Genomic DNA, 23,744 nt, shown 5'->3' with positions numbered 1-23,744 from the left:
GTCAGGTTAGAAACATAGCACACACATCACTGTCTATGGACCACGCGTGCCATAATCCAGTGTTTCCCAATCCGGTCCTTCGGGATCCTCCAGACAGTCCATGTTTTTGCTCCCTCCCAGCTCCCTGTCAGACAGTCCTCCCAATAGGGAGCTGGGAGGGAGCAAAAACATGGACTGTCTGGAGGTCCCTGAGAATCGGGTTGAGAAACATTGACAAAGTCCACCCACGATAGGTCGCCGTTGTCCCCTCAGGCTGTGTTCAGACGGTTTCGTCTGCTGTCCTCCAGGAACCATCTGCCCGACCAATCGAATGACTGCAGGTTGCTGAGCGAGATTAGATTCTGCATGACGATGTGTGGATAGAGGCCATCCATTCATAATGAATTATATGTGCGTTAAGAGAAAAATTGGGCTGGGGGAAGAAGGCAAGCGCTGATGGAGAGTGATGGGGAATGGGCTCTGCCTTTATTATCTGCCCGCGAGGCTCAGGACAGGGCCTAACACACCGAGAGGGAATCGGGAACTGAACTAGGCCTGCAGCTCTGGGGGGAGTATGGGGGGGGGGAGGCTGCAGTAAGACACGCTGCCCTTTGGTGCTGTGCCAGGATCCCCCCCCAGGCAGGCAAGACTTCAGAGGGGGGGAGGGCTGCTTAGAGGAAAATCCCTGAAGGGATGGAGGTTTATGGGGGTGTGGTGGGGGGGGGGGGGGGCACAGAGGTGATACGGCAGGCCAGGCCAGGGAAACGTGCCATGGGTACACATCCCACCCCACTGTGAGCCCTGACACCAGAGCCGTTAGAAGTGGGACTTGGAGTGGGGGGGGGGCAGAAAGCAGCTTAGGTAAACAGGAAGCCTCGCAATGCCAGTAACGAGCAGCCTCGGTTTACATATTTGGGGGTGTCTTTGTGTGCCTAGTGACCAACAAGCCCCCTCTGCGTAGATCAGGGTGCGAGATATTCAGGACACTGCATTGTCTCCTCCAGTGGACTTAGAGCAGTGTGTCCCAACCCAGTCCTCAGACACCCCCAGGCAGAAACATGGATTGTCTGGGGGCCCCTGAGAACCGGACTAGGACACACTGCCTGTGATGGTGTCTGATATTGGAAAGTTGTGCCAGACCCCAGATCAAAATTCAGATGGATGGAAAAAACAACCACGCAGTGTGTGCCATGTGGCCCCTTTAATGGATCAGCATGGGATGGTTAGGTGCAGCTTGTTTGGGAATCCGCTTCTGTTTATCAGCGATGTGTGGATTGTCTGAAGCTGAGGAGGATCAACTGTTGGATTCTGTACGCAGTCCAGCCGGTCAGACCACACTCTGTCTCTGGCTGAATGACCCAAATGACCCTAACTCTAAAAGTACATAATGCGAAATCCATTCATCAATTCTTCCATCATCCATAACTGCTTATCTAGACAGGTTTGGGTGGGTGGGGGGTGAGCCTTTCCCCGGAAGCACAGAGCACAAGGCAGGGAACATCTCGGATGAGATGTCAGTCTATACACACAAACACACGCGTGTTAAGATAAGAGAAGATAAGACATTATTGATCCCAGGGGGAAATGTGTGTGCATACAGCATCGGGGTGTGTAAAGCCAACACAAGTAAACAAAATGCAAACAAATTAGTAAAGTACACAGTACAAACAGAATATCCTGAAAACAATATTGAGGAAATTAATATGAATAAATACATTAATGAATGTAGTATGTGCAGATAAAAAGTGTATATAACACTGTGGTTATATTTCTGACACGTTCTGTTGTGTTTGTGCACACCATATGTCCCCCTGATCAGCTGGGACAGCCATTTGTCTGCAGGCAGGTGCTTTGTTTTTGATGGGAGCTTCCTAGCAGAAATCTCCTGGGAAATCACGTCCATTGGAGGATGCCCCAGGCGTGTGGGCTCGGTAAGGGAGCGGGCACGGCGCCGCCCAGGGTGTGCCATGTACGTGCTGACAGTGCGTGGCATCTCGCATGTCGGGTAGTTACCGGTCGCGTGCAGGTCCGTTTGCGGCATTCGGCCGGCCGCGAACATCAGCCTAATCATTAGGGATTGAACAATGGGATTGTTTTGTTTCCTGAAGATCCTTCCCTGTATTGCAATCCCAGTGAAAACTATGCATCTTCAATATTTATGGCCACTACCATAGTCACAGAACACAGTGGACAAAAAAAGAAAAGGAGAAGAAAAAAAACCGCCATAACATTGGCCTGACTCTGAGGATTCATGTAAGTGCTGTTTTTCATTCTGCATACATCTCCAAACATCCCTTATAGGGAGATTTGGCTTGGCCCAGTTGCGGGGCCCCTTTACAGCAGAGCTGTGTCTCTCAGGCCACAATTCCCTGCGGCGCGTAATAAAACGTTATCAAAATAAAACAAAAAGCAAGATGCCGATGGTCCCTCAGCGCTGTTGTGGGCACACAGAAGGACGCTTCAGTCTCCTCTGTAAGGGACCGTGGCTCATTGCCTCCCCGCGCCGTTAGGCGTCCATAATAAGGGCCCGAGAGCCTCCGTGCATGCTGCTCCCGCTGTGAACTTTGTGAGCACGCCGCGGGTTTTAATTATTTTTATTTGTCAGCTTCAATGGAGCCCGGTGTTCTGTTCATTAGGGTCCGCAGTAAATCCACTTTAACTGGACCGCCAGAGAGGGCTCCTCGCGGCCGCTGGCCTCTGTGATCAAGGTGATATCCATCACCCGCCTGGCCCCTGCGGTGGCTGGAGTGAGCCGTCGGTGATTCATTCCCATCTTAAGGTCCAACCTAGAAACCAATGCTGATGGACTGGACTAGAGGCGTGTAGATGCCTGAGTATGTGTGTGTTTTGTTTTGTTTTTGTGATCTGAGATGTTCCACTTCATGACTACGACGTGGATGGACTGGGGGGATGTAGATGCCGGAGTATGTGTGTGTTTTGTTGGGATGCTCCTCTGTTCCTGAGACCGGGGGCATGTCAGGACATGCGCATTCCATTTCCCATAATGCCCTGACCCCGGTGCCCAATGTCTCCACAGACTGCTGACCCCATCCACGACCTGCTGCTGGACGTCATCACCTGGGTGGGCATTCTGCTGTCCCTGGTCTGCCTGCTGCTCTGCATCTTCACCTTCTGCTTCTTCCGCGGCCTACAAAGTGACCGCAACACCATCCACAAGAACCTGTGCCTCAGCCTTTTCGTCGCCGAATCCCTCTTCCTGGTGGGGATAAACCGTGCAGACCAGCCGGTGAGGCCCCGCCCTCCCACTTAGTTGTCCCGCCCAGTTTTGGTGGTTTTACATTTACATTAATTTATTTTGCACACACTTTTGTCCAAAGTCGAGGCAGATAGTACTTCACAAGCATGCAGTTGTCAAGGACCCAGCTAGGTATAAGTACAACTAGGCTGAGCTTCCAATGAATGACCAGTTACAAGTGTAAGTAGCCATTCAACCCCTTTCAAACAGCAAGAGGTAAAGAAGGCTGCTGTTCAAATCCAAAGACAAAGTACAGCACTAAGAGCATTCAGGGAGCACTAAGGGATCATCGAGCAAAGCTAGTCGATGGGTTTTGAAGAACCATCACATTTGTACTGTACACAGTACCAGTCAAGAGTTTGGACATGCCAAGTGACCTTTGTCCCAAGAGTGAAGGAAAAGCAGCCAATGAGTGCTCAGCATATATGTGGAAACTTCTTCAGGACAGCTGGCAAAGCATCCCAGGAGGCCACCTCATGGAACTGGCATAAAGGAGAAAGGGTCAGATGCAGCCATTGGAGTTAGGGGCCTCGCTCAAGGGCCCATTGGTGGGATCACTCTGCCGACCCTGGGATTTGATCTGGCAGCCTTCTGAGTCCCAACCCGCAGATATTTTTTGTTTAATACTTTGTTAGTCAGTAAATAATCCATATGAGTTTTTTTATACTTTTGATGTTTTTATAAATATTCTAAAATGTAGAGAATAGTACAAATAAACCTTTGTATGGGTAGGCACATCCAGACTTTTGGCTGATACTGTATGTGTGTTTACCTACCCATGTATATGCATATGCATATATATACTGGAAGCCATTACACAACACGATTATTCCTCTCTGCATTTGTGTCCTCTTCTGGGGGTATTACATATGCAAAACACTTAGAGGCTGCAAGCAACATAAGTACAATAGATGGGGATGCTCTTACTGGCAGGCGAGGTCGCACGGAGAGAAACAGATGAAATGGCAGAGGATTATTCTAAGTGGGTAATATGTAATCCATTGCATTTTCATAATGTACTCTAGTGTTTCCTCCATTGTTGGGCTACATATGCAGCATAAAATATTAATATTGGAAAATGGAAAATTTTGTCTGCCTTGCTGCCAGCAGTTTTGACCTGGTGAGCCTCTCACCTTTTCTTGCTCACTTGAAATTCGTTTCCTTTATATTGCCGGACTTCTGGATCCTTCCGTGTAATTCCCATCCATGCAGTGCATTCAGGGCAAACGAAAAAGTACTCAATCTGCCTCGCAAATTCCTTTTTGCTGCACCGAGACACTTTGCCGTGCTTGACCAGAGGATGGGAGACCATGGTGGTGCTTGATTTGCTGGGGCCTTAAATTCTTTGAGAGAGAAGTTCTAATCTTCCCAATGGATACTGCAACACGGTTTCGAGGTGTCACTGTGAAACCCTATTCCCAGCGCGAGCAGCATGTAGCGTGTTTGTGGATGGCGCTGACCTCTACCACCCTGTCACAACACGCAACCAGATCCCTGGCAGTTTTGTAGCTGTGGTCCTTTCAGGGTCGAATCACAGATCAAGGTAGATATGACTAGCTCTGAGATTTGGGGGAAAAAAAAGCTACTCAAAGCTCTTTTTTTTCTACCGCCTGCGTCCACCGAGAGCTGGAGTCCCGGCTGCAGAAGGTCTCGTTGGGCGTTGCTGATTATTTTCCGAGATCAGGTACCGCTGCTGGTTGCCGTAACCTCTGGCCATTCCTTATTTCCTTTGTTAGTGTGGAAATGGCATAGATGCGAGAACCATGGAGACCCAGTGATTTTCCATTGGAAACTGAGCAGATTTCCGGGCAGGGAGGCAGGTCTGGCTCTCCCCAGCTGGTCTTTGTCACGCCAGCATCACCGCATCACCGTCAGACCATTACAGCGTGCGCTCTGCCGATCCGGCCTGGAGATGTCGGCTCCGCTTTACATAACGAGGTGTGGGCCATCCAGCCAAGTCTTGGCTCCAGGTGTTGCCTGTCAGCGCATAATGGATATCGCCATGCCCCGTGACTGTAACACCCCCGGCCCATCGTTACAAATCACCTTGAGCTATCCGTAGCGCAATTAAACAGCCCATTTCGCCAAAATGTCTGGAAAGCAAATCAAAACAAATGAGGTCAATACAGGAGAGATTATCCCGACCGAAAAAAAACTAGCCGATTCCCTGAGGTAAAAAAAAAATAATTAGTAACTGCAGGTCTGTTCCCTTTTCATTCTTAAAAAATATTTCATCAGATCCAAATATTAGTCCTTCCAATAACTTTATGATTTATCTGTTTGTTTTTTGAGCAGCACTGAGGCTCAGTGCGTGCCTCTGTTGTTCTGTACCTACTTCCTCACTCCGCTCTTCGATGTGTGCATGTGAAGCATGCAGGATTCTTGGGCTTCTCCCTGCAGTATGAAGATATTAACAGTTAGGCTAATTGTCGTCTGCTGATACTCTTTTGCTGGGTATGTGAGTGTGTGTACGTGCTCTGTGATGGACCGGCATCCCGTCCAGGTATATCCCAGCCTGGTGTCCTACACTGCCTGGGATTCAGGCCATGTGACCCCAACCAGGATTAGGCTGGTGGTTGGAAGGTGGGTGGATGTTTCAGTCACAGAAGGGTAGACCTGCTGTACACTCATACCCTGGCTTTTCGTTATGTATGATATGAAGTGACTGTCAGCTGTGATCTCAGCTCCTGTGGGCTGTCTCTGTTAAGGAGTCTCCTCTCCTGGTGCTGCAGGCTTGGTGTGCAGCCCAGCCTTTCGCAAAAGGCTGCAGGTGGACCTCACCCCCCTGCTCTCCAGCTTGAAGCCCGGTGGTCAGGCTGCCAGCGCTGCCATCTTCGACCTTGCCGGCCCTCTCTAATTCAGAGCCAGGTGCTCCAGCTGCACCCAGACACTCCCCTAGGCTACTTTGCCTTGCTCACTGCCACGCTGCTGCTCAGGTAGTGAGCTGTGCAGGCAGCGCTCGGCTTCTCCCGGGGCAAGCATCCGGACCCGAAGGCTCGAGCCCTGGACTCGCATCACCTGAGCCCCAAGTGCCAAGCTGGAATTGTCATGAGAGCACAGCGTAGAAACTCTGAATTTGATTAGTCATGGCTGCCTTGCCTTCCCTCTAACATTCTCTTTGTAGACTGCTTATTTATGCCTCTGTTCACATACTCCTCAGAAGACTTTTTCCATTAGATAATGTCTCAGAAGAAATAAAAAAGGACTCCATACTTTTGTAGCCTATACACACACACACACACACACACACATATGCTTATTACTGACGAAGGTTGCATTACTGTCCATGTTGCAAAAAAACTAAAATAAAGCTAGACAGTTTGCTTATCCATTTAGCTATTAGCCATTTTCATTGGTATCATGCCCACCTTCATTGGATTTACAGCCATGGAGAAAATTATTTGTTTCACTCATTTCTCAATTTATGGGTGTGCGGCTGTGAATAATATATACTTTTTTTACAAACTGAAACCTGGTTCTTCCCTGTTTATCACTAATTAAGGACTTCTTCCTTGCTTTATGGGACTTCAGTCCTGCTTCTAGGTGCACTGCTTCTAGTGCACTTCACACCTGCACTTAGTGTTTGCCATTCGTTTTGAAAGTCATTTGATGTCATCCTCCAATTCATGAGAAACTGTTGCATAAGTTAATAGTCATCAGGAAATTGCTTCTGCCCTCTACCTGGCTGGTTTTTGGTCATTCCCAGTGTCTCCAGCTTCACCTTCTTCATGGTTACTGCTGTCTTAGAAATTTTGAACCTGAAAGCAACCTGCTGCTCAGCGTAGCCTTCTGCCAGCAGAACCAGGATTAAGCCAGGATTTAAAATGCAGATTTGTTAAAAAATATAGAGCGGCCTCTTAATTTTTTTGTGGCTGTATTAGTTTGTGGGAAATGAAGCTGGAAATGATGAGATGATTGTGTTTCTCGTTGGGTGTTTGGTTCGAAAGCTGGGCGGAATGATGGAGATGGTGCTGATGGTGCTGATGGGTGCTACCCCCCCTTTCAGATCGCCTGTGCTGTCTTTGCCGCCCTGCTGCACTTCTTCTTCTTGGCGGCCTTCACCTGGATGCTTCTGGAGGGCGTACAGCTCTACATCATGCTGGTGGAGGTGTTCGAGAGCGAGCACTCTCGCCGCAAGTACTTCTACCTGGTGGGCTATGGCGTGCCCGCCATCATCGTGGCTGCGTCCGCCGCCGTCGACTACCGGAGCTACGGCACGGACAGAGTGTGAGTAAACCGCGTCCCCTTGATTTTCTACGCTAGTCGACCTTAATGTGTCGCCACTCGTGTTCTGTTACCCAGTGAAATGTCTATGTAGGATACAGTCAGCTGGGTGTTAAATAGGAGAGAGTTACACGAGCAAAGTCTCTTGCATGGTTAAAATCACACATGTATTGTCTTATCTCAAGTACTGCTCTGCATGTCATGTCTCATGTAGGGTTCTTTCATGCTTCAGGGAGGCCATGGCATGTCCAGAAATCATTATAGGACCTTTTTTGTTTTCAGCGACAGTTTGATTGATTCCCTGGCTGCACTTTCAGATGGCCTACCTCTTTCCGTCTTCCGCGTTACTATGAGGATCATTAGCCAGTAGGATCACCCCTCAGAGGGGAATTTCCTGAGGGGGGGGGGGGCTGTTGGATAAATGAACCTTGGGCCCTGTACAGTCATTTGTAACACATACACACCATAAACTTGCTTATGTTGACTGTAGCTCATTAAATAGTCCATGGTCCACGAGATTAAAATGAAACGGGGGATGTATTTGTGAGGTGTCAAATACATAAATATAATGACATTCATCATGAAAAGATACATGCAAAGAAAGCAAAGATTAAAACCCATCATTGCAGCTTACCTGGAGCTCTGTCCATACATGTATGTTATGATAAGCCTGGCTGTGTAGGTTAAAGAAGACCTGCTTTAGGGGATTGACCCCAACCAACCAACCCTTTATAAGCTTCTGACTTTTGGTACAAGGTTACCAGGCTGAAAAAGAAAAAATGGAGTAGCCAAGATGTCCCTTGTTTCACAAATTTATGGTGCAGAACTTTAAGTATTCAAATTAACGATTGAACCGTGAGAATATATGAGACAGGATCACTGTATAAACACAGCTTTGTGTCTCAAGGAAAGACAGGGAAGTGGAAGAAAGATGGTGGATTTGCAGAACAGGGACTCCAGCTGTAAAGGCAGCCCTGCAAGCATAGTCGCTAATCCGCGCTGTCAGCCTGGAATATGGAGAAGCAGCTGTTTAGCTGTTTCCTGTGCCCCCCCCCCCCCCCCCAAAAAAAAAAACATACGTTATGTGGAGGCATGCGACTCCCAGCCGGGCTTCTCGTCTCGCACTGCGTCATTGTGGCACTGTTGTCATGTGCATTGCCAAAGGCAGTGGAATGGCCGTTGGGGAGGGGGAGGGGGAGGGGGGGGGCGCAGTGAGCATCATGCCGAGGTGCAGATGCAACAATCCCCAAAACTGGATTGAATTTAAGCTACAGTAAAACCAGCATTAGGAATTATCCTCTCTGTTATCAGGACGACGATAGCTGCTGAGGAAGATTGCTTTTTATGTCTGATTTTAGATATATATTCCGGAAAGACAGTATTTGATTTCTTACATACATTTGACCTGGAATGATACTTTCTGGAAATATCAGTAGTCATCCATCCATCCATCCATCCATCATTTTTTAGCTGCTTATACAGTACAGGAGTGTAATGAGCCTGGAAGCACTCTCAGGAGGCACAGGGTACGAGGCTGGGGACACCCTGGACAGGTTGCCAATATATTGCTATTCAGTATGGCTTATATGGTCTCATGCAAGGATAGACTCAAAAATACCAAAATGGAGTCAAAAATACCAGATGGAAACTGATGAAAATCAAAAGGATACTTTGATTAACTTTTCATAATTTTATATATTATGATTAAAATTTAAGTTGACTGGCATATGTAAACATGTATGAAAGTAGAAGGAGATCCCAAATGGAAGCAGAAATACGTCGTCATGGATGTATCCTTTGATCTCACGCTGATGTTTGGGAACCCTGGCTTCATTTGGTAAATTATAAAATGGGACTTGCATGCAGCTGGAAAGATGGATGCTTGTTATATATTTTTTTTTGTTTACAGTGATTAACAGACCTTACTTGGGAACTCTGCCTCTCAGGAAAACAAAATGTAAATAACAGAATACCATTTTTGGACAGGGAAAGAGGGGGGGGGAAACATTGTCTATCCAAATTGAGGCCCCTGCTGACTTCACAAGAAGAAAGAAATGTGTGCACGCTTGACTTCCTGCCGACAGGCATGGCCTTAAATCGCGTAAATTCCCCCACCCACACCCCGCATCACCCCACCGAAACGACCTGCCAGTTCACCGTACGTTGCTGCCATTTAGCAGGTTGCTAACGCGTCAGATCAGCATCGGCCAGGAAAACAGCCACTTCCCATAATGGCGGATCGCTGTTTATGCCGCTTACCCTGCAGTAAATGAGGCTGCCGGGGACAGTGCGACAGGGCCCCGGGTGAGAGGCATGCCAAGAAGCAGGGACCTGGCGCGGGGGGGCAGCAAGCGGCTGACAGCCGTTTGCAATCCTTCCTCTTTTACTTCTTTTTTTTATACACTCATACGCATGTCGTATAAGGGAGCAGATTCCAGGATGCTTTCCAAGCGCACACACCGCTGGGAGCAGTGACTGATGACCTGTTTCGCGCTCCCCCTCTCACGTCCGCGCTCCCCCTCTCCCATCGGCGCGGCATCTCTGAAGTGCGTCGGGAAAATATTTGCTGATGTTCGTTAATTGGTCGTTATGCTCATTAGTATCGGTGTTTTTCTTAATCCAGTCCCCCCCCCCCCGCAGCCCGCATTTTTGTTCTGTTTCACCACCTACACGCCTGATTTTACTTGTCAGCTAATTAAAAGCTCGCTGATTACCTGGCTCAGACATGCAGGTGGTGGAGCAGCACAAAATTGTGGACTGGCTGCGGGGGGGGGGGGGGGGGCTCTCTACTGCTGCTCCTGATAATAATAATAATAATAATAATAATAATAATAATAATAATATTAACATTAGATTGAATGATGGTTATGAAGGGAATGCTAACCACTAGGTAGGTCTTAAATTTCTTAATTTTTGTAAGAATTATTCTTTTACTCATTTTAAAAATTTTCATGGTCTAATTCACTTCCTACTTTTGGATAGACAGTGAGGAAAAGCCCAATAAGACCCTGCTGATGTCTATAGCCAGTGCCGATGTCCATAGCCAGTGCCGATGTCCATAGCCAGTGCCGATGTCTATAGCCAGTGCTGATGTCCATAGCCAGTGCCGATGTCCATAGCCAGTGCCGATGTCCAACTTGCATATACCTCCCAAATATAAGCAACAGTCTGCAGGATTTAATATATCGAAACATGTTTAAAGTCATTGAATTACAGTTAATGCTGTGTCACTTACTTTCTGTCATTCTGTCACCCTAAATGACAAAGGCATAGGACTGTAATTTTCCCCAGGCCAAAAATGGAGGTCTATTTAATGTCCTGGAAATTAAATGATTAATAATTTAACTACAGGTCATGAATCATCTTCCCGTCAGGGGCTCGGATATGCCGCCATCAGCGACCCTCCCGCAAAATAGGCAACTTTTAGCGTCCCTGACCATTTTATGCGCTAGCTTTTTAAGGGTGAATCAGTTTTCTTTTGTCGTTGGAGAGAAACACGCTAATCGCAGGACTAATCACTTTTGAGTTCGGCGTAAGACACAAGTTCAGTGCCCGGCGTCACGCTCGCACCGCAGGGGTGCATTGATACGCCTGCTTCTCAGCGTTTTTCTAAGACACCACGCAGGGATTGTCATTCTTTAGCATCGGAGTGGCTAACCCCGTTAGCCTTGCGCACTTGGCGCCTCCTTCCACCGCAGGTAATTATCTTAGGCCATCAATAGCCCTGTCGGAGACGGGGCCATAATTCAGCATTTAAATGAAGGGGCAGTGTAATATTTCCCGGCTCCCGGGGGAGTGTTGTGAAGCGCGCATTCCTCTCTGTCACGCTCGCTCGCTGGGTGATGTATGGGCCGCGCTCTGAACCATGCCGTTTCTCGCCTCCCGTTACAGGTGCTGGCTTCGGCTCGACACCTACTTCATCTGGAGCTTTATCGGTCCGGCGACCCTCATAATTATGGTGAGTGGCCTGTCAATTATACCCCTCCGTGCTCCCCTGGGGCAAAACTGCTGCCCCACCACCCTGAAGGATCATCAAACCCTTCTGCCAAACACCTGAGAGCAGCCAGCGCGCTGTGCCATGAACCGTTCACTTCCGGAGTGACACGTGCACAGCAGCGGATTGATTTTCCGGGTTGTTGCCTCCCTGCCCTCTGCACTCTGAACACACACAAGCTCTACACAAAGCCCTGTATCAGAACTGGGAGGCCATTTTTGTTTCTTTAACAGTTTATATAAATGATTTGGTTCACCTGAGATAGCGATGGTATTGTACTGTAGCTCACATTCAGTCGTCTTTTTCTTTCTTTTTTTCTTTGTGGTAACCAGGATGGATCTCGTTACAAACTAGATATTTTTTTTATGTCTTTATCATGTCAGCTAGTAGCAGCACCTTCAAAAATATATGGGATAGTACACGTTAAAAAAAAATACATAATCTATGTCTCCCTCGCTCTGGAGACTGGCAAAATGATGGTAGGCTGCACTGACTGCAGAGACTATTGCTAATTAAAATGAGAGTATCTGGAGACGGCGAGGAACGCTCCTGATATCTGTTATCAAAACGATGACAAATCTATCAAAACAGCTTCACCATAGTGCCGGCGATGGCTGAGAGAGGACTCCAGCCCGTTCAGATTTCCACGGCTAATTTCAGCTGGCATTTCGACAAGAGCGGATATAAACAAAGACCAGGCTGTTAAAGCCCCATGCTGGCACGAGTTTTTCCCTTTGAGCTTTAAAGTCCCCTGCTCCAGCCGCCAAACTGCAAAGTTGTTGAATGTTCTGTACGTCAAATGGAGATTTATTTATTTCTTTAATCAATGATACAATGGGTGTTTGACCCTAAAGTCTGCTTGAAACGAATGGGTGAGTGCAGAGGTGCTGAACGGCCCGTGTTTGTCTTCCAGCTGAACGTGATCTTCCTCGGGATAGCACTCTACAAGATGTTCCATCACACGGCCATCCTTAAGCCAGACTCCGGATGCTTAGACAACGTCAAGTAAGAACCCACATGGCTTTTTTGATGGGGAGTATTTCGGGCTATAAATATTTCAGACAAATAGGTGTCCTGGAGACTTGGTAAATAACTAATTTGGGAGCATGGTTTAGCATTCCTGGGTTAATGTGTCCCAGAGGACCCTACACCTGGCTTTGTGGAGCCCAAATCCAGATCGTCTTACATAGCACTCTGAATCCTCCATTTCCTGGGGAGTGGAGTCTTCACTTCATCAATAATAATCAGAGCAGACACTTGTTTATACTCGTAACTTGTGGCTGTTATCTGCAAACCCAGTCTGAAGAGGCACGTTCCATTACAGACTACCTGAAGTCGCTCCTAACAGGTGCAGGTTTTACAATCTGTCTATTACTCAGTAAGGCATGAAAGATAATTCTCAATATGAAGACTGGAAAGGTAGCTTTTTTTGGATCTTGCTAATACTAAAATGAGTTATAAAATTTTCTTTATCTTCACTCTCTGACAAGACACATCAATGAATGAACTTTACAGTTTAGCATTTAAATCCAGTACTGTTATCACTTCGTGTCAGTAAACTGTATTCACTCAAGCTCCCATATTTAATGTCAGTATAAAGAGGAAAGTGAATCACCAGGGTTGTAGGAACACAGATCTCACGTGCTCTTCTGCTCAAACTGTGAAGCGGGTACAACATGATGAAAAATGACTGCCTATCCCTAATATTTATGCTGATTGTTTCTGCTAACATTGCTTATATTATTAATGAATCAAGGGTGAGACTTGCAAACACATGCCTGCATTATTTACCAGATGTAAGTAAGTAGGATTTACCAGGTTTGCCACACGTCAGCTTAGAATCAAAGGGTGTTTCACAAGTCTGCGATGGAAGGATGCTTTCATTTTGGACATCCTTGTCTCTCATACATGATAGATGACGTTCAGACCTGTGATGTACATGAAGCTTTGATCTATTATCCATTCCGGCTCCCGTAGCAGAGAGGTGGCTCAGCCATGGACCACTTGGCATGTCGTCAGAAACATGAGCGTCGCATGAACGTTATGTGATTACGGAAGATGGAAACGACGCGCATAGTAATAAAGACAAACGGCGCATCAGTCAGCGCGCTGTAATGTACACACGGCGCTCAGCCGTTAAGATGAGACCAAACCAACTGTATCTCCTACTCATACATATATAGCAGAGAAAGTTATAAAATCCCCCGTCAGCCGTATTAGTATTCATTCATTTTCCGTGCATATATCCATAGACATATTGCTTGCAATGCCATGAATTTTCCTGTTAGCTGATTTCAGAATAGAATGTATTTGCTTCTCAATCTATTCATTTATGCATTCAGGGTGCACCTCACTTATTTGCATCTCATTTATATGGTCACGTGTCATGGTGTGATGCTACGATAGGACCCCGGGTCCCGGTATAATGACAGCGGCAGTATGGCCACGCAGTAACTGTTTGTCATGTGCTCTCATCCTGACAGATGGCAGGCAGCAGTCTGTCCCTTAGTAATCCTTTATTTTCCATCACCTGTCCAGCTTTCTGTTACACTGTCTGGACACTTTGGCCTTTTTTGGTGACAGCAGCGATGCTGGATTGTCCTTTATTTCTCACTAACCCCTAATCACCAGTGAGCATCAGTCCAGTCTCGGCCGCCAGGGTGATGCTTTCGGGAGGAGGGGGGTGCTTTTGTTTGTCAGCTGCGTTTCCTCCCTGAGGCCTTCGGGAGCCCGCAACAGGGTGTGCCGTGGCCAGCTGGGGTGGAGATCAATGTCAGGGACTGAATGCCGGTCTGGGATATCATCATACAGAGATGCGGCTCCATCTTGGACCGGCAGTGGTGATGTCACTCGCTAGTGTCTATGGTGGAATGTTCACTCCACAGCGATTCGAGGGCCTTCGAAGAATTCCCTAAACCAAGGGTGTCTTTGTCCTCAACAGCATTTATATTTACCCATAAAGAGAGTCTTCATTTAACACTAAACGGGTTGTTCATTTGCCCCTAATCAGATTATTTATTCACTCCCAAACAGTATGTTCCTTTGCCTCAATTAGATTATGTATTCACTCTCAAACAGCATGTTCATCTACCCCAATCAGAGTATTTATTTACTACCAGTGCTCATTTACTCTGAATCAGAGTATTTATCTACTCCTTAAAAGAGTTCATTTACCCCAATCAGAGTATTCATTTACGCCCGAACAGTGCACATTTTCCCATGATCAGAGTATTTATTGTTTCAAAACAGTGTTCATTTATTGAATTTTATGTTGTAATGTACTCTGTACTCCTCTTTTCGAGCCAACATGGCATGTACTCTACATTAATGGGCATTTTATTTTACTTGGCATGTGAATTAAAAATTGGATTAAAATAGGTACAAATTATGTTTTTCTTTTAATAACACTTGGAACACAAACAAACAACTTCACCTAATTGCAAAGGAGTATTTCTTGATCAGGCATAAATATAAACCTTCAGATGAGTCAGTGATTAGATAAGAGCATGATTCATTCTTTGAGCACATGGTTCTGTATTGAAATGAACTTAAAAGTCCATTCCGTCTCCCTGAACTTAAACGTACCCTGCATCTATCACATCCTGCCACGTGCTCTTCCCCGTAAGAGGATGTTTTTCCTCATAACGTGACTGGCATGGCTGGTTGTATTCGTTCAACTCCAGATATGAAACTTGACCCTTGGCAAAAGCCACAAATCCCCTATATTAAAGCTATATTAAGTCTTTTCTAGCCCTTTTTTTTTGCTTTTTTTCTGTGGTTCAGTTCATGAAAAGTCATCCAGGAGATAGAAGCATTACTCTTGTAACATCATTACAATTCTAATATACCACAGATCTTTGGAAGTGGGCACCTTCATTTGTTATTAATTTGTTTCTTTACTCCAGTGTGTTGTAAACATATCCAGAGATCTGTGGTATGGACTCCGAAATATCTGATTTTTTTTAACACTGCCCCTTGTAAACCTACTGATTTCAAAATTTGCATGGCAGTTTTCAGTTATCCACATACAGAATATAAACAAAAATTTGTTTGCCAATGCTTCATTTTTTCTCTATATAATTGTCTAAATATTGTTTCTTGGCATGAATAGTTTCAAAGTGGACATAGACTCACTATCTGCATGCCCGCTCATCTTCACGTTCACCTTTTATTGCTGTAGTTAACTTTCTTTTTCTGTCTTTTCTTTCATATCCTTCCATATTAAGCTATCGTTTTTACGATGGCCGTCTTGTTGTGGAGTGGCACTGGTAAGATGCAGCTGCGCCCTCTGCAATTTTGTTTTTCCAATCAAAGCTTCAGGTTATTGATTGGAAAGGGTTGTGTTGTATTGCGTCCCCCTTTTACCTGTGTGTAAGTGCTATCGCCACGACCGTGACATCATCAGAGTGCGGTGTGCAGAAACGGACACACTTGAGCCAACTGATTTGTATGGCTGAAATTCAGAGATGCATAATGTAAGGTGTTCTAAGACCAAGTTTTATCACATCAATTAATGTCCCGCTGACTTTGAGATGTAAGTATTAGTGTTTTCTTGTCAATATCAATTTGGTTGCATTTCGGCAGAACTGAGATCACCGATTCACTTTCTGCTTTTGAGTCAGCTGACACAATCGCATCAGCACACCTCAACGATTGCAGCACATTTCAGCACATGTCAGCACCTGGAAGACTGAGAAAAAACAAGCGGTGCTTAAAAACACAAAGTTAATTATCCATTATTTTAAATGTAGTTGTCTTCTCCCAGAATGCATTTTGCTTGAGAATCTCAGCAGGATATGAACGTACCTGGTGAATAGATGTGATGAGTCTATTCAGAGACAGAAGCCGTCTTCTTTCCAAGAATAATCAGTGAGGCTGTTTTCAGAAACTTAGCAGGAGCTGCTTCGAAACATAAAGATGCTTTCTGGGATCCTAAGTAATTTTTACGCTTTAGAAATGATGCAGACTTAGAAGTGGTCCTTGTGTGCTGCAACCTATTCATATGAAAATCTCCAAATTGCAAGCACAGAAATCCACACAAATATATTTATATTCCCAGCCCTGTAGAAGGCTAAAGTACAGTGCCTGTAGTACTGAGATTTAAGAGTAGGGAATGTTTTTAAGTACAGTGCCTATAGTACTGAGATTTAAGAGTAGGGAATGTTTTTAAGTACAGTGCCTATAGTACTGAGATTTAAGAGTAGGGAATGTTTTTTTTTTCTTTCTTTCTTTTTTGCTTTAACTAATATGTGTGACAAACAAAAGTACAAATATTCACCTGACTCATGAGTCATCTAGGGGCCTGCAGCGACAAGAAATCAGACAAGAACTTAGACCTGAAAATGAAAATCATCACACAGCGTGTTCGCTGTGCCGTCAGTCCAGCCTTATCCTCATAGCTCTGTAATTGTATGTCTTCTTGTACATGTGTACAGTTTTTTCCTGGTTTACTTTGTTGTCCCTGTACATTTTATCCTTCATATTTCATTCTTGTTGCTTGTTGCTTGTTTTGGCATGTAATGCAGTGGAAATGCTTGCTGTCTTTATTATTTGGTTTTATTTTTCTTTTCTCTCTGCAATCTTTAGCTATGAGGATTATCAACCTGAAATCAAGTAAGATTCGTCACAAATTCGTTAGCTCCGTGTAATTTAACTTACGTGCCATTCGTCTGCGCATAAGAATAAATGTGCACATCTCCAGCAAGTGTGAGGACACGGTGTTTCCATAATCATGTGTACATCTTAATACGTATTTATTGTGCAGAGCAATGTTCTAATATATGAAAGCTCTCACCTCATAAGGATATAATTTCAGTTTCCAAAAGAAACACCAATCTCTAGAAATAAAGCTAAAATTGGTTTTTGCCAAACTGAGAGCTGTTCAGTTTCTTCTTCACTGTACAAGACAAATCAACAAGCCCCTATCCTTTGAGAGCTGTGAAGGACTATAATCTAAAAGGCTGATGGAGGGATGGACTAAATGATAGATTTTGGCAGGAATTAGAAAGCCTACCATGTAGGGCTGCACAATTTGGGGAAAATATCGAATCACGATTTTTGTGACAGAAATTGCGATTATGATTTGATTTGCGATTAAATTTTTTATGTCAAGCTTCAGTTCAGTGTGTAGTCATTTTAAAACATATGACGCAGCATGAGATACCATCAATATTAACTGGTCTATATTCTAATGCAAGGATGAGAATTTGTATGCAACCCTTTTGTTTGCGCTATTGTGTTGTTAGCTGCTGTTATTAACACTAATAACACTCAAAAAACCGTAATGTTCATAACAGAGTGGCTGTTCTGTCCTGAAACCGTAAAGCTGGAATTTTTTAAACGTAGTATGCATTTTTATAAAATGTTGAATAAATAGAAGTCGTTTATTGGTGATTTCATGTTGGTCGAAGTTTCCGCTTTTTAACAACTGTATACGGTTATTTTCTATACAAATCAATTCAGGTGAAACAAAAAATGTACGTGTTCATGTTTACAAACTCTTTCAGACTCTCACGCAAGAAATCTTACGGCAAATCTATATTCCATTCTGAACTTAAAATTAGCTGCATCAAAAACGTTACGGCAGTTTGCAAACCCTACAGACTATTTACAACGTAATAAAACTTACATACATGTAAATGTGTTTGCAGAACAGAGAACAGAAAATCTCACTCCATGCAGCTGACCGAAGTTGCCAACTCTGCATTTTATTTTAAATGAGAAGTAAAATGCAGTTTTCGACTGAAGCAGCTTATCAATCCTTTGCTTTGTTACTCGGACAAATACAAAACGAATGATTAAACATTATATGCGTCTCTTTTTGTATGTTTTCTAAATAAGACCGCGTGCCCCTACCCAACTGTAATAGCGATTAAAGCGATCTATTCTTTTAGTATTTATGTTAAAGCAAGACTTTTATTTTATTATTGTTGTGGGATTAAGCTTTGGAAACACTTAAATTTACTGTAATAAGCACAAAAACATATGACATAAACACCACTGTATTGTGGGTTTTACGGCTTTTTGGAGGTCACCGACTCCGCTGCTGTGAGAATTACTGACTGTCTCATTGTTGTTTTGATGGGTTAGCGGTATACTAATGCTATTGCCTGTTAAAAAACCAAAGGTATGATACACTGAAGTATATTGCAGCTGGTGTTTAAAAGGAGCTCGCCGGTTATATTGATGATAGGACCTTTCTGAAACAATCTCGGACCATGAAATAGGAAGGCAATTCACTTACAGCTCAGTAGCAGAATCAGTATTTTTCCGCACCACGAATGTAACATTTTCCTTGGGTTTCACGTGTTTGCTGTTTGTGGGCCTATACGCGGTCGTCTTGGGCCACTTCTGATTGGTGAGCATGACTGGCACGCGAGAAGCACGGCGCTTGTGATTGGTGAGAATGACTGTCACACAGGGAGCACGGCATGAATTTGTAAAACTATTCTCACAGCAGTTTTAAACCCTGGGTCCGACGTGCTGTATATTGTATATCCTAAATTGCGATTTTTGCGACTTACTAATCACATTGTTTCAAATCGCGATTTCGATTTGAAATCGATAAATCGTGCAGCCCTACTACCATGGCACTGCAGGTAAAGAGTCCCCTCTGACAGTTTCCCTCTCCATCCCATCACCCTTGTTACTCTCTCCGCCCGTTTGTCCAGGGTATGGCTGAAATGTTCATTTACACAGCTACAGTTAGTGACGGCATGCTTTTTCCTCACTGCCACAATGGCCAGAAATTGTGCCACATCCAGAACATTGGTATATCAACCATCAGCTTGTCTGGAGTATACCATGTTCTGTGTAAAAAAAAAAAATTAAAAAGCCAACTCGTAAGATGTGTTGTATGTTCTCTGCTGAGCTGTCTTTATGTGAGTCGAGACCAGTTGAATCCTCATGCTTCGAATTGCTTTTAATGTCTGTATCCATCTTCAGAACACTGTCCAAGCTTCTCATATCAGATCTCAAGCCAGTCAAGGCGAATAAGAAAAGTCTTTATACTTGTTCCTTTTCCTGCGCACACCATCGCCTCCTTAATTATCGACGAATTAACACCAAACCCTCTTGTGACTGGGTGGGAAGATCTGGGACTTGCAGGGATTTTTTTTGTACTTTTTTGTTTCTTCAGCAGGTAAAAGGGAAAGATTATTTAACCAGAAGATAGTGTGCTAGAACAGTGCCAGGGATAATCAAATCTAATCACCTCTTTTGTTCTGTAGCATTTTGGCAGTAACACTTTTTACTGCCAAATTAGCTGAAAAAATTGAAGACCATCACCATGATGCAGTCACAGGAGAATGACCTTTAGAGGATAATTACATGTTGAATGGACCTAAAGTTTTCCAGAATGTTCTGTCGGTCTGTTCAAAAATATGATTTTCTAAAAATTGATGGTAAATGATCAAGGTTTTTTTGAGCAATAGATGGGGCTCCCAACACATTGCTGAGTGTGTATTTTAACATGGACCAATTTGAGGTCTTTGCTGATCTCTGTGTTCTGGTGTTTTTCTTCCAGGTCATGGGTCATAGGGGCCATTGCACTCCTCTGCCTCCTGGGACTGACCTGGGCATTCGGGCTCATGTACATCAACGAGAGCACCATTGTCATGGCCTACCTTTTCACCATATTCAATTCACTGCAGGGGATGTTTATCTTCATATTCCATTGTGTGTTGCAGAAGAAGGTAACTTTTATTTACAATGTTTCATGCATGCCTGGAGCTCATCACATCTTAAGACAAGCCTTTTGCTTTAGAGTTAATACTGTATGAAGCAATATTAAGTGAATGCTATTCCAAACAGCAGTGCTGCCTATAATACCCTGTTTTTAGTTTTTGTGGTGTACTGTTAATTCGTTTTATACCTTTTTGAATTTTCATTCATCTACTCCCTACTAGTATATAAGTGTTTGATTACTGTATTCCCTACTGTTTTGAAATATGCTTGAATAGCAGCTGATAAGCCAGCACTATAGTTTAAAAATGCTGTAATATAACAATGATACCCACCCTGTGTGTCTTTAGCCGTGTTTATGTAAGGCTTTCGATTGTACAGTATCATCATTAATGATGCATCTCCTTTCAAATGCAGTGACAGCCTGTCTCAGTGATTACCTGTGTTCATCATCTGCCTCATTCCTAAACTAACTTACTGAGATTATGAACACAGTATCTCAACTGTACAGATTCATTTAAAAAGCAGCACTGTTTATCCAGCAAATGAATGAAGTCATTGAAGTACAGTAGACTAACCCAATTTGTGCAGAATAATTGTATGCACATGAAAGGCTGATCACTCAGCGGAAAATGTCTTTGATTTTAATTTGTATTTAGGCAAGATTTTGTGTAGTCGCACATGGGCAACAGAAGATGTACTGGGGGAGATGCAGATGATTTGTTATAGACTATATGCACAAGTATTATCTAAGTTTGGTAGGCGTCTCATTCTTTCTGTTTAAATGCCGCTTGTGTCTCCTGCCGTGTACAAAAAGAACATGTGACTCTGCACACCAGTCTCTTTCGAAGTCGGTATGCCGGATCGACTACTCATCTCCTGCCATTGAAAATAATTCGTTTTGAATTGCGAGCTAATTGAAAATGTTACAGGCTGCAGTTAATGCTGTGCGTCCATGACCCAACAACTAACTAAAAAAGTCAACATCAGATACTAAAAGTCTGGCTTATCACAGCTTTGCTTTAGTTACCGTCTCTGACGGTACTGATTAAACACGTTGTTGGACGTGATTTCATATGTTGTAAGATTGTGAGGTGGGGTGAGGTCATTTGACACACTCACACAAAAATGGCTGTTTTTTGCTTTCTTTGCTCCCCACCATTTTGTCAAGCCCTCTTCCTCTCCTGCACCTAAACAGTTCATATCCCTTTCTCCTATCTCCGTGATTCTATTCACTTCCACCGAAACAAATTTTACGCATATTTTTAATACTAATAATTTGGTATCGCTTGCATTTTGTACATACAGATTCTCCCATTTCCACATCTGGAATGCTGTTGGAGAAATAAGAACATTTTTCAGTTCCAAAATGACCTTTGGGTTTCCAGTCAACGTGCTTCCTGGATTATACTGTACACACAGTGGGATTAACTTAGTTCTCTAGGTGGGCAGTTTATCAGTGATCAGGTTCATGGTGTGTGTAGTCGTACAGTAGTTAGGTGCTTTGTGGTTCCATGTTAACAGACGGGGCAGTAACATTAGGGAGGAAGGTAGGGTCTCTGCAGGTCGTAGACCGTCACTTGACCTCCCCCTTTACCTTCCCAGGTACGTAAGGAGTACGGCAGGTGCCTCCGTACCCATTGCTGCAGTGGAAAGAGTGTGGAGACGTCCATTGGCTCAGCTAAGAGCTCAGTTACCCGTACACCGGGTCGGTACTCCACAGGTTCCCAGGTGAGAGGTTCCCACACACCTGGCCGCTACTCTACAGGCTCCCAGGTGAGGGCTTCACGTACACCTGGTCACTACCCTACACTATCCCATCTAAGGGCTTCATGCACACCTGGTCACTACTCTACACTATCCCATCTAAGGGCTTCATGCACACCTGGTCACTACTCTACACTATCCCGTCTAAGGGCTTCATGCACACCTGGTCACTACCCTACACTATCCCATCTAAGGGCTTCATGCACACCTGGTCACTACTCTACACTATCCCATCTAAGGGCTTCATGCACACCTGGTCACTACTCTACACTATCCCATCTAAGGGCTTCATGCACACCTGGTCACTATTCTACACTATCCCATCTAAGGGCTTCATGCACACCTGGTCACTACTCTACACTATCCCATCTAAGGGCTTCACGCACACCTGATCACTACTCTACACTATCCCATCTAAGGGCTTCATGTACACCTGGTCACTACTCTACACTATCCCATCTAAGGGCTTCATGCACACCTGGTCACTACTCTACACTATCCCATCTAAGGGCTTCACGCACACCTGGTCACAATTTTACACTATCCCATCTAAGGGCTTCACGTACACCTGGTCACAACTTTACACTATCCCATCTAAGGGCTTCTCAGCTCACTATGCACACTATTCCACATAAAGGTTTCACACACAGCTGGTTGCTACCCTTTAGTTTTTGTAGATTCACACCCAGCCAGCCCTTTGGTCCGGGCCCTCGACATGACAATGCAATGTCTTTCAGTCAGAACAGTGTGATGATGGAATCTTCTTTGCGCATTTAAATCTCCATTATCATCTTTTCCATCAAATTGTGAAATAGCATGCTGCAAAAATAATGGCTCACGCCCAAATCAAAGGTAAAAGGTTTGCTAATTATTGGCTGCTAACTTGAATTGCAGGGAAGAAGTTAAGTGCTGGCTATAAAGAGGCAGTAATTGATCACTAGCTCAAAGGTTTTTAAAGTAAACATGTAATTAGCAAAGTACATTGTAAACAGCTGGCACTGGATTTAAATGTACAATGAGACCTTAAATTGCCCGACCATGTTTTATCTCAGCTCTGTAACTATGACATTTCTTTGTATTTATGCTCAATAGAAATAGGGATACTATAATAGCACTGGTGGATTTCTCTTAACTTGATTTAGTTATTGTATGTTTTTGGTGTAAAGGTTGATTTACTTCAAGTTCCTAACACATAATCTTTGTGTTTATAGCTAAATATAAATTGTTTGGTCGCCAGGCACTCCATTCAGAACTGAGTCATTTCAATTCAAATGGGCCTTTGTTCTATCCAGAGGTGCTGCATAAATGTCAGGGGGACAGGAAATGGACTTGGAGTTGAACCGGTTGGATATGTTAGATTCATATTCACCATTAGTACTTTTTTTTTTCAATAGAACTGCACCCTGCAATTTCACCCTCGTCACCGACATACATTTGCTTGTCGATGTTACTCTACTCAGTCATAGGAGTCTGACAATAAGACTTATTAAGAATAATTTTAAATTGTCAAACGGATGGTCAGAATGCCAGCAACAGTATGAGACCCAGTGCTACTCACACTGTTAGCAACATTGACAGTTACACTGTTGGCTGCAATACCAGTAATTGTGCTGGCCACATTGTTAGTCACAGTGCTAGATGTAATACTAGTCATTGTGCTAACTGCAGTGCTAATCATGCTGACCGCAATGCTGGTCACAGTAACTGCTGCAGTTCCAATCAAAGTGCACAAATACATTATTATTCACAGTGCTAACTACAATGCTAGCCATTGTACTGATAACAATGCTACCTGCATTGCAAGCTGAAATGTTAGTCATTGTGCTGTTTGCAGTGCTAGTC

General features: G+C 44.3%; 1 protein-coding gene across 10 annotated transcripts in view; it reads left to right on the top strand.

Annotated features, from left to right (window-relative positions):
- LOC111842607 (adhesion G protein-coupled receptor L3-like) overlaps window positions 1-23,744 on the top strand; it is a 179,562-nt gene that overhangs the window by 146,105 nt on the left and 9,713 nt on the right. For 9 of the 10 annotated variants that reach the window (XM_072697605.1, XM_023809355.2, XM_023809359.2 and 6 more), the window contains 6 exons: window positions 3,017-3,226; window positions 7,242-7,462; window positions 11,351-11,417; window positions 12,367-12,458; window positions 19,978-20,146; window positions 21,741-21,911. In XM_072697605.1, coding sequence (XP_072553706.1) covers window positions 3,017-3,226; window positions 7,242-7,462; window positions 11,351-11,417; window positions 12,367-12,458; window positions 19,978-20,146; window positions 21,741-21,911 — 930 coding nt within the window. The remainder of the gene's footprint in view (window positions 1-3,016; window positions 3,227-7,241; window positions 7,463-11,350; window positions 11,418-12,366; window positions 12,459-19,977; window positions 20,147-21,740; window positions 21,912-23,744) is intronic. The other variant, XM_023809365.2, reaches the window with a different exon arrangement.

The sequence above is a fragment of the Paramormyrops kingsleyae genome, chromosome 12 (genome assembly GCF_048594095.1).
Source record: "Paramormyrops kingsleyae isolate MSU_618 chromosome 12, PKINGS_0.4, whole genome shotgun sequence".
In the NCBI taxonomy this organism is placed as follows: Eukaryota; Metazoa; Chordata; class Actinopteri; order Osteoglossiformes; family Mormyridae; genus Paramormyrops; species Paramormyrops kingsleyae.
The sequence above is the reverse complement of the archived record's forward strand: the minus strand, read 5'-3'. Positions and strand labels throughout refer to the sequence as shown.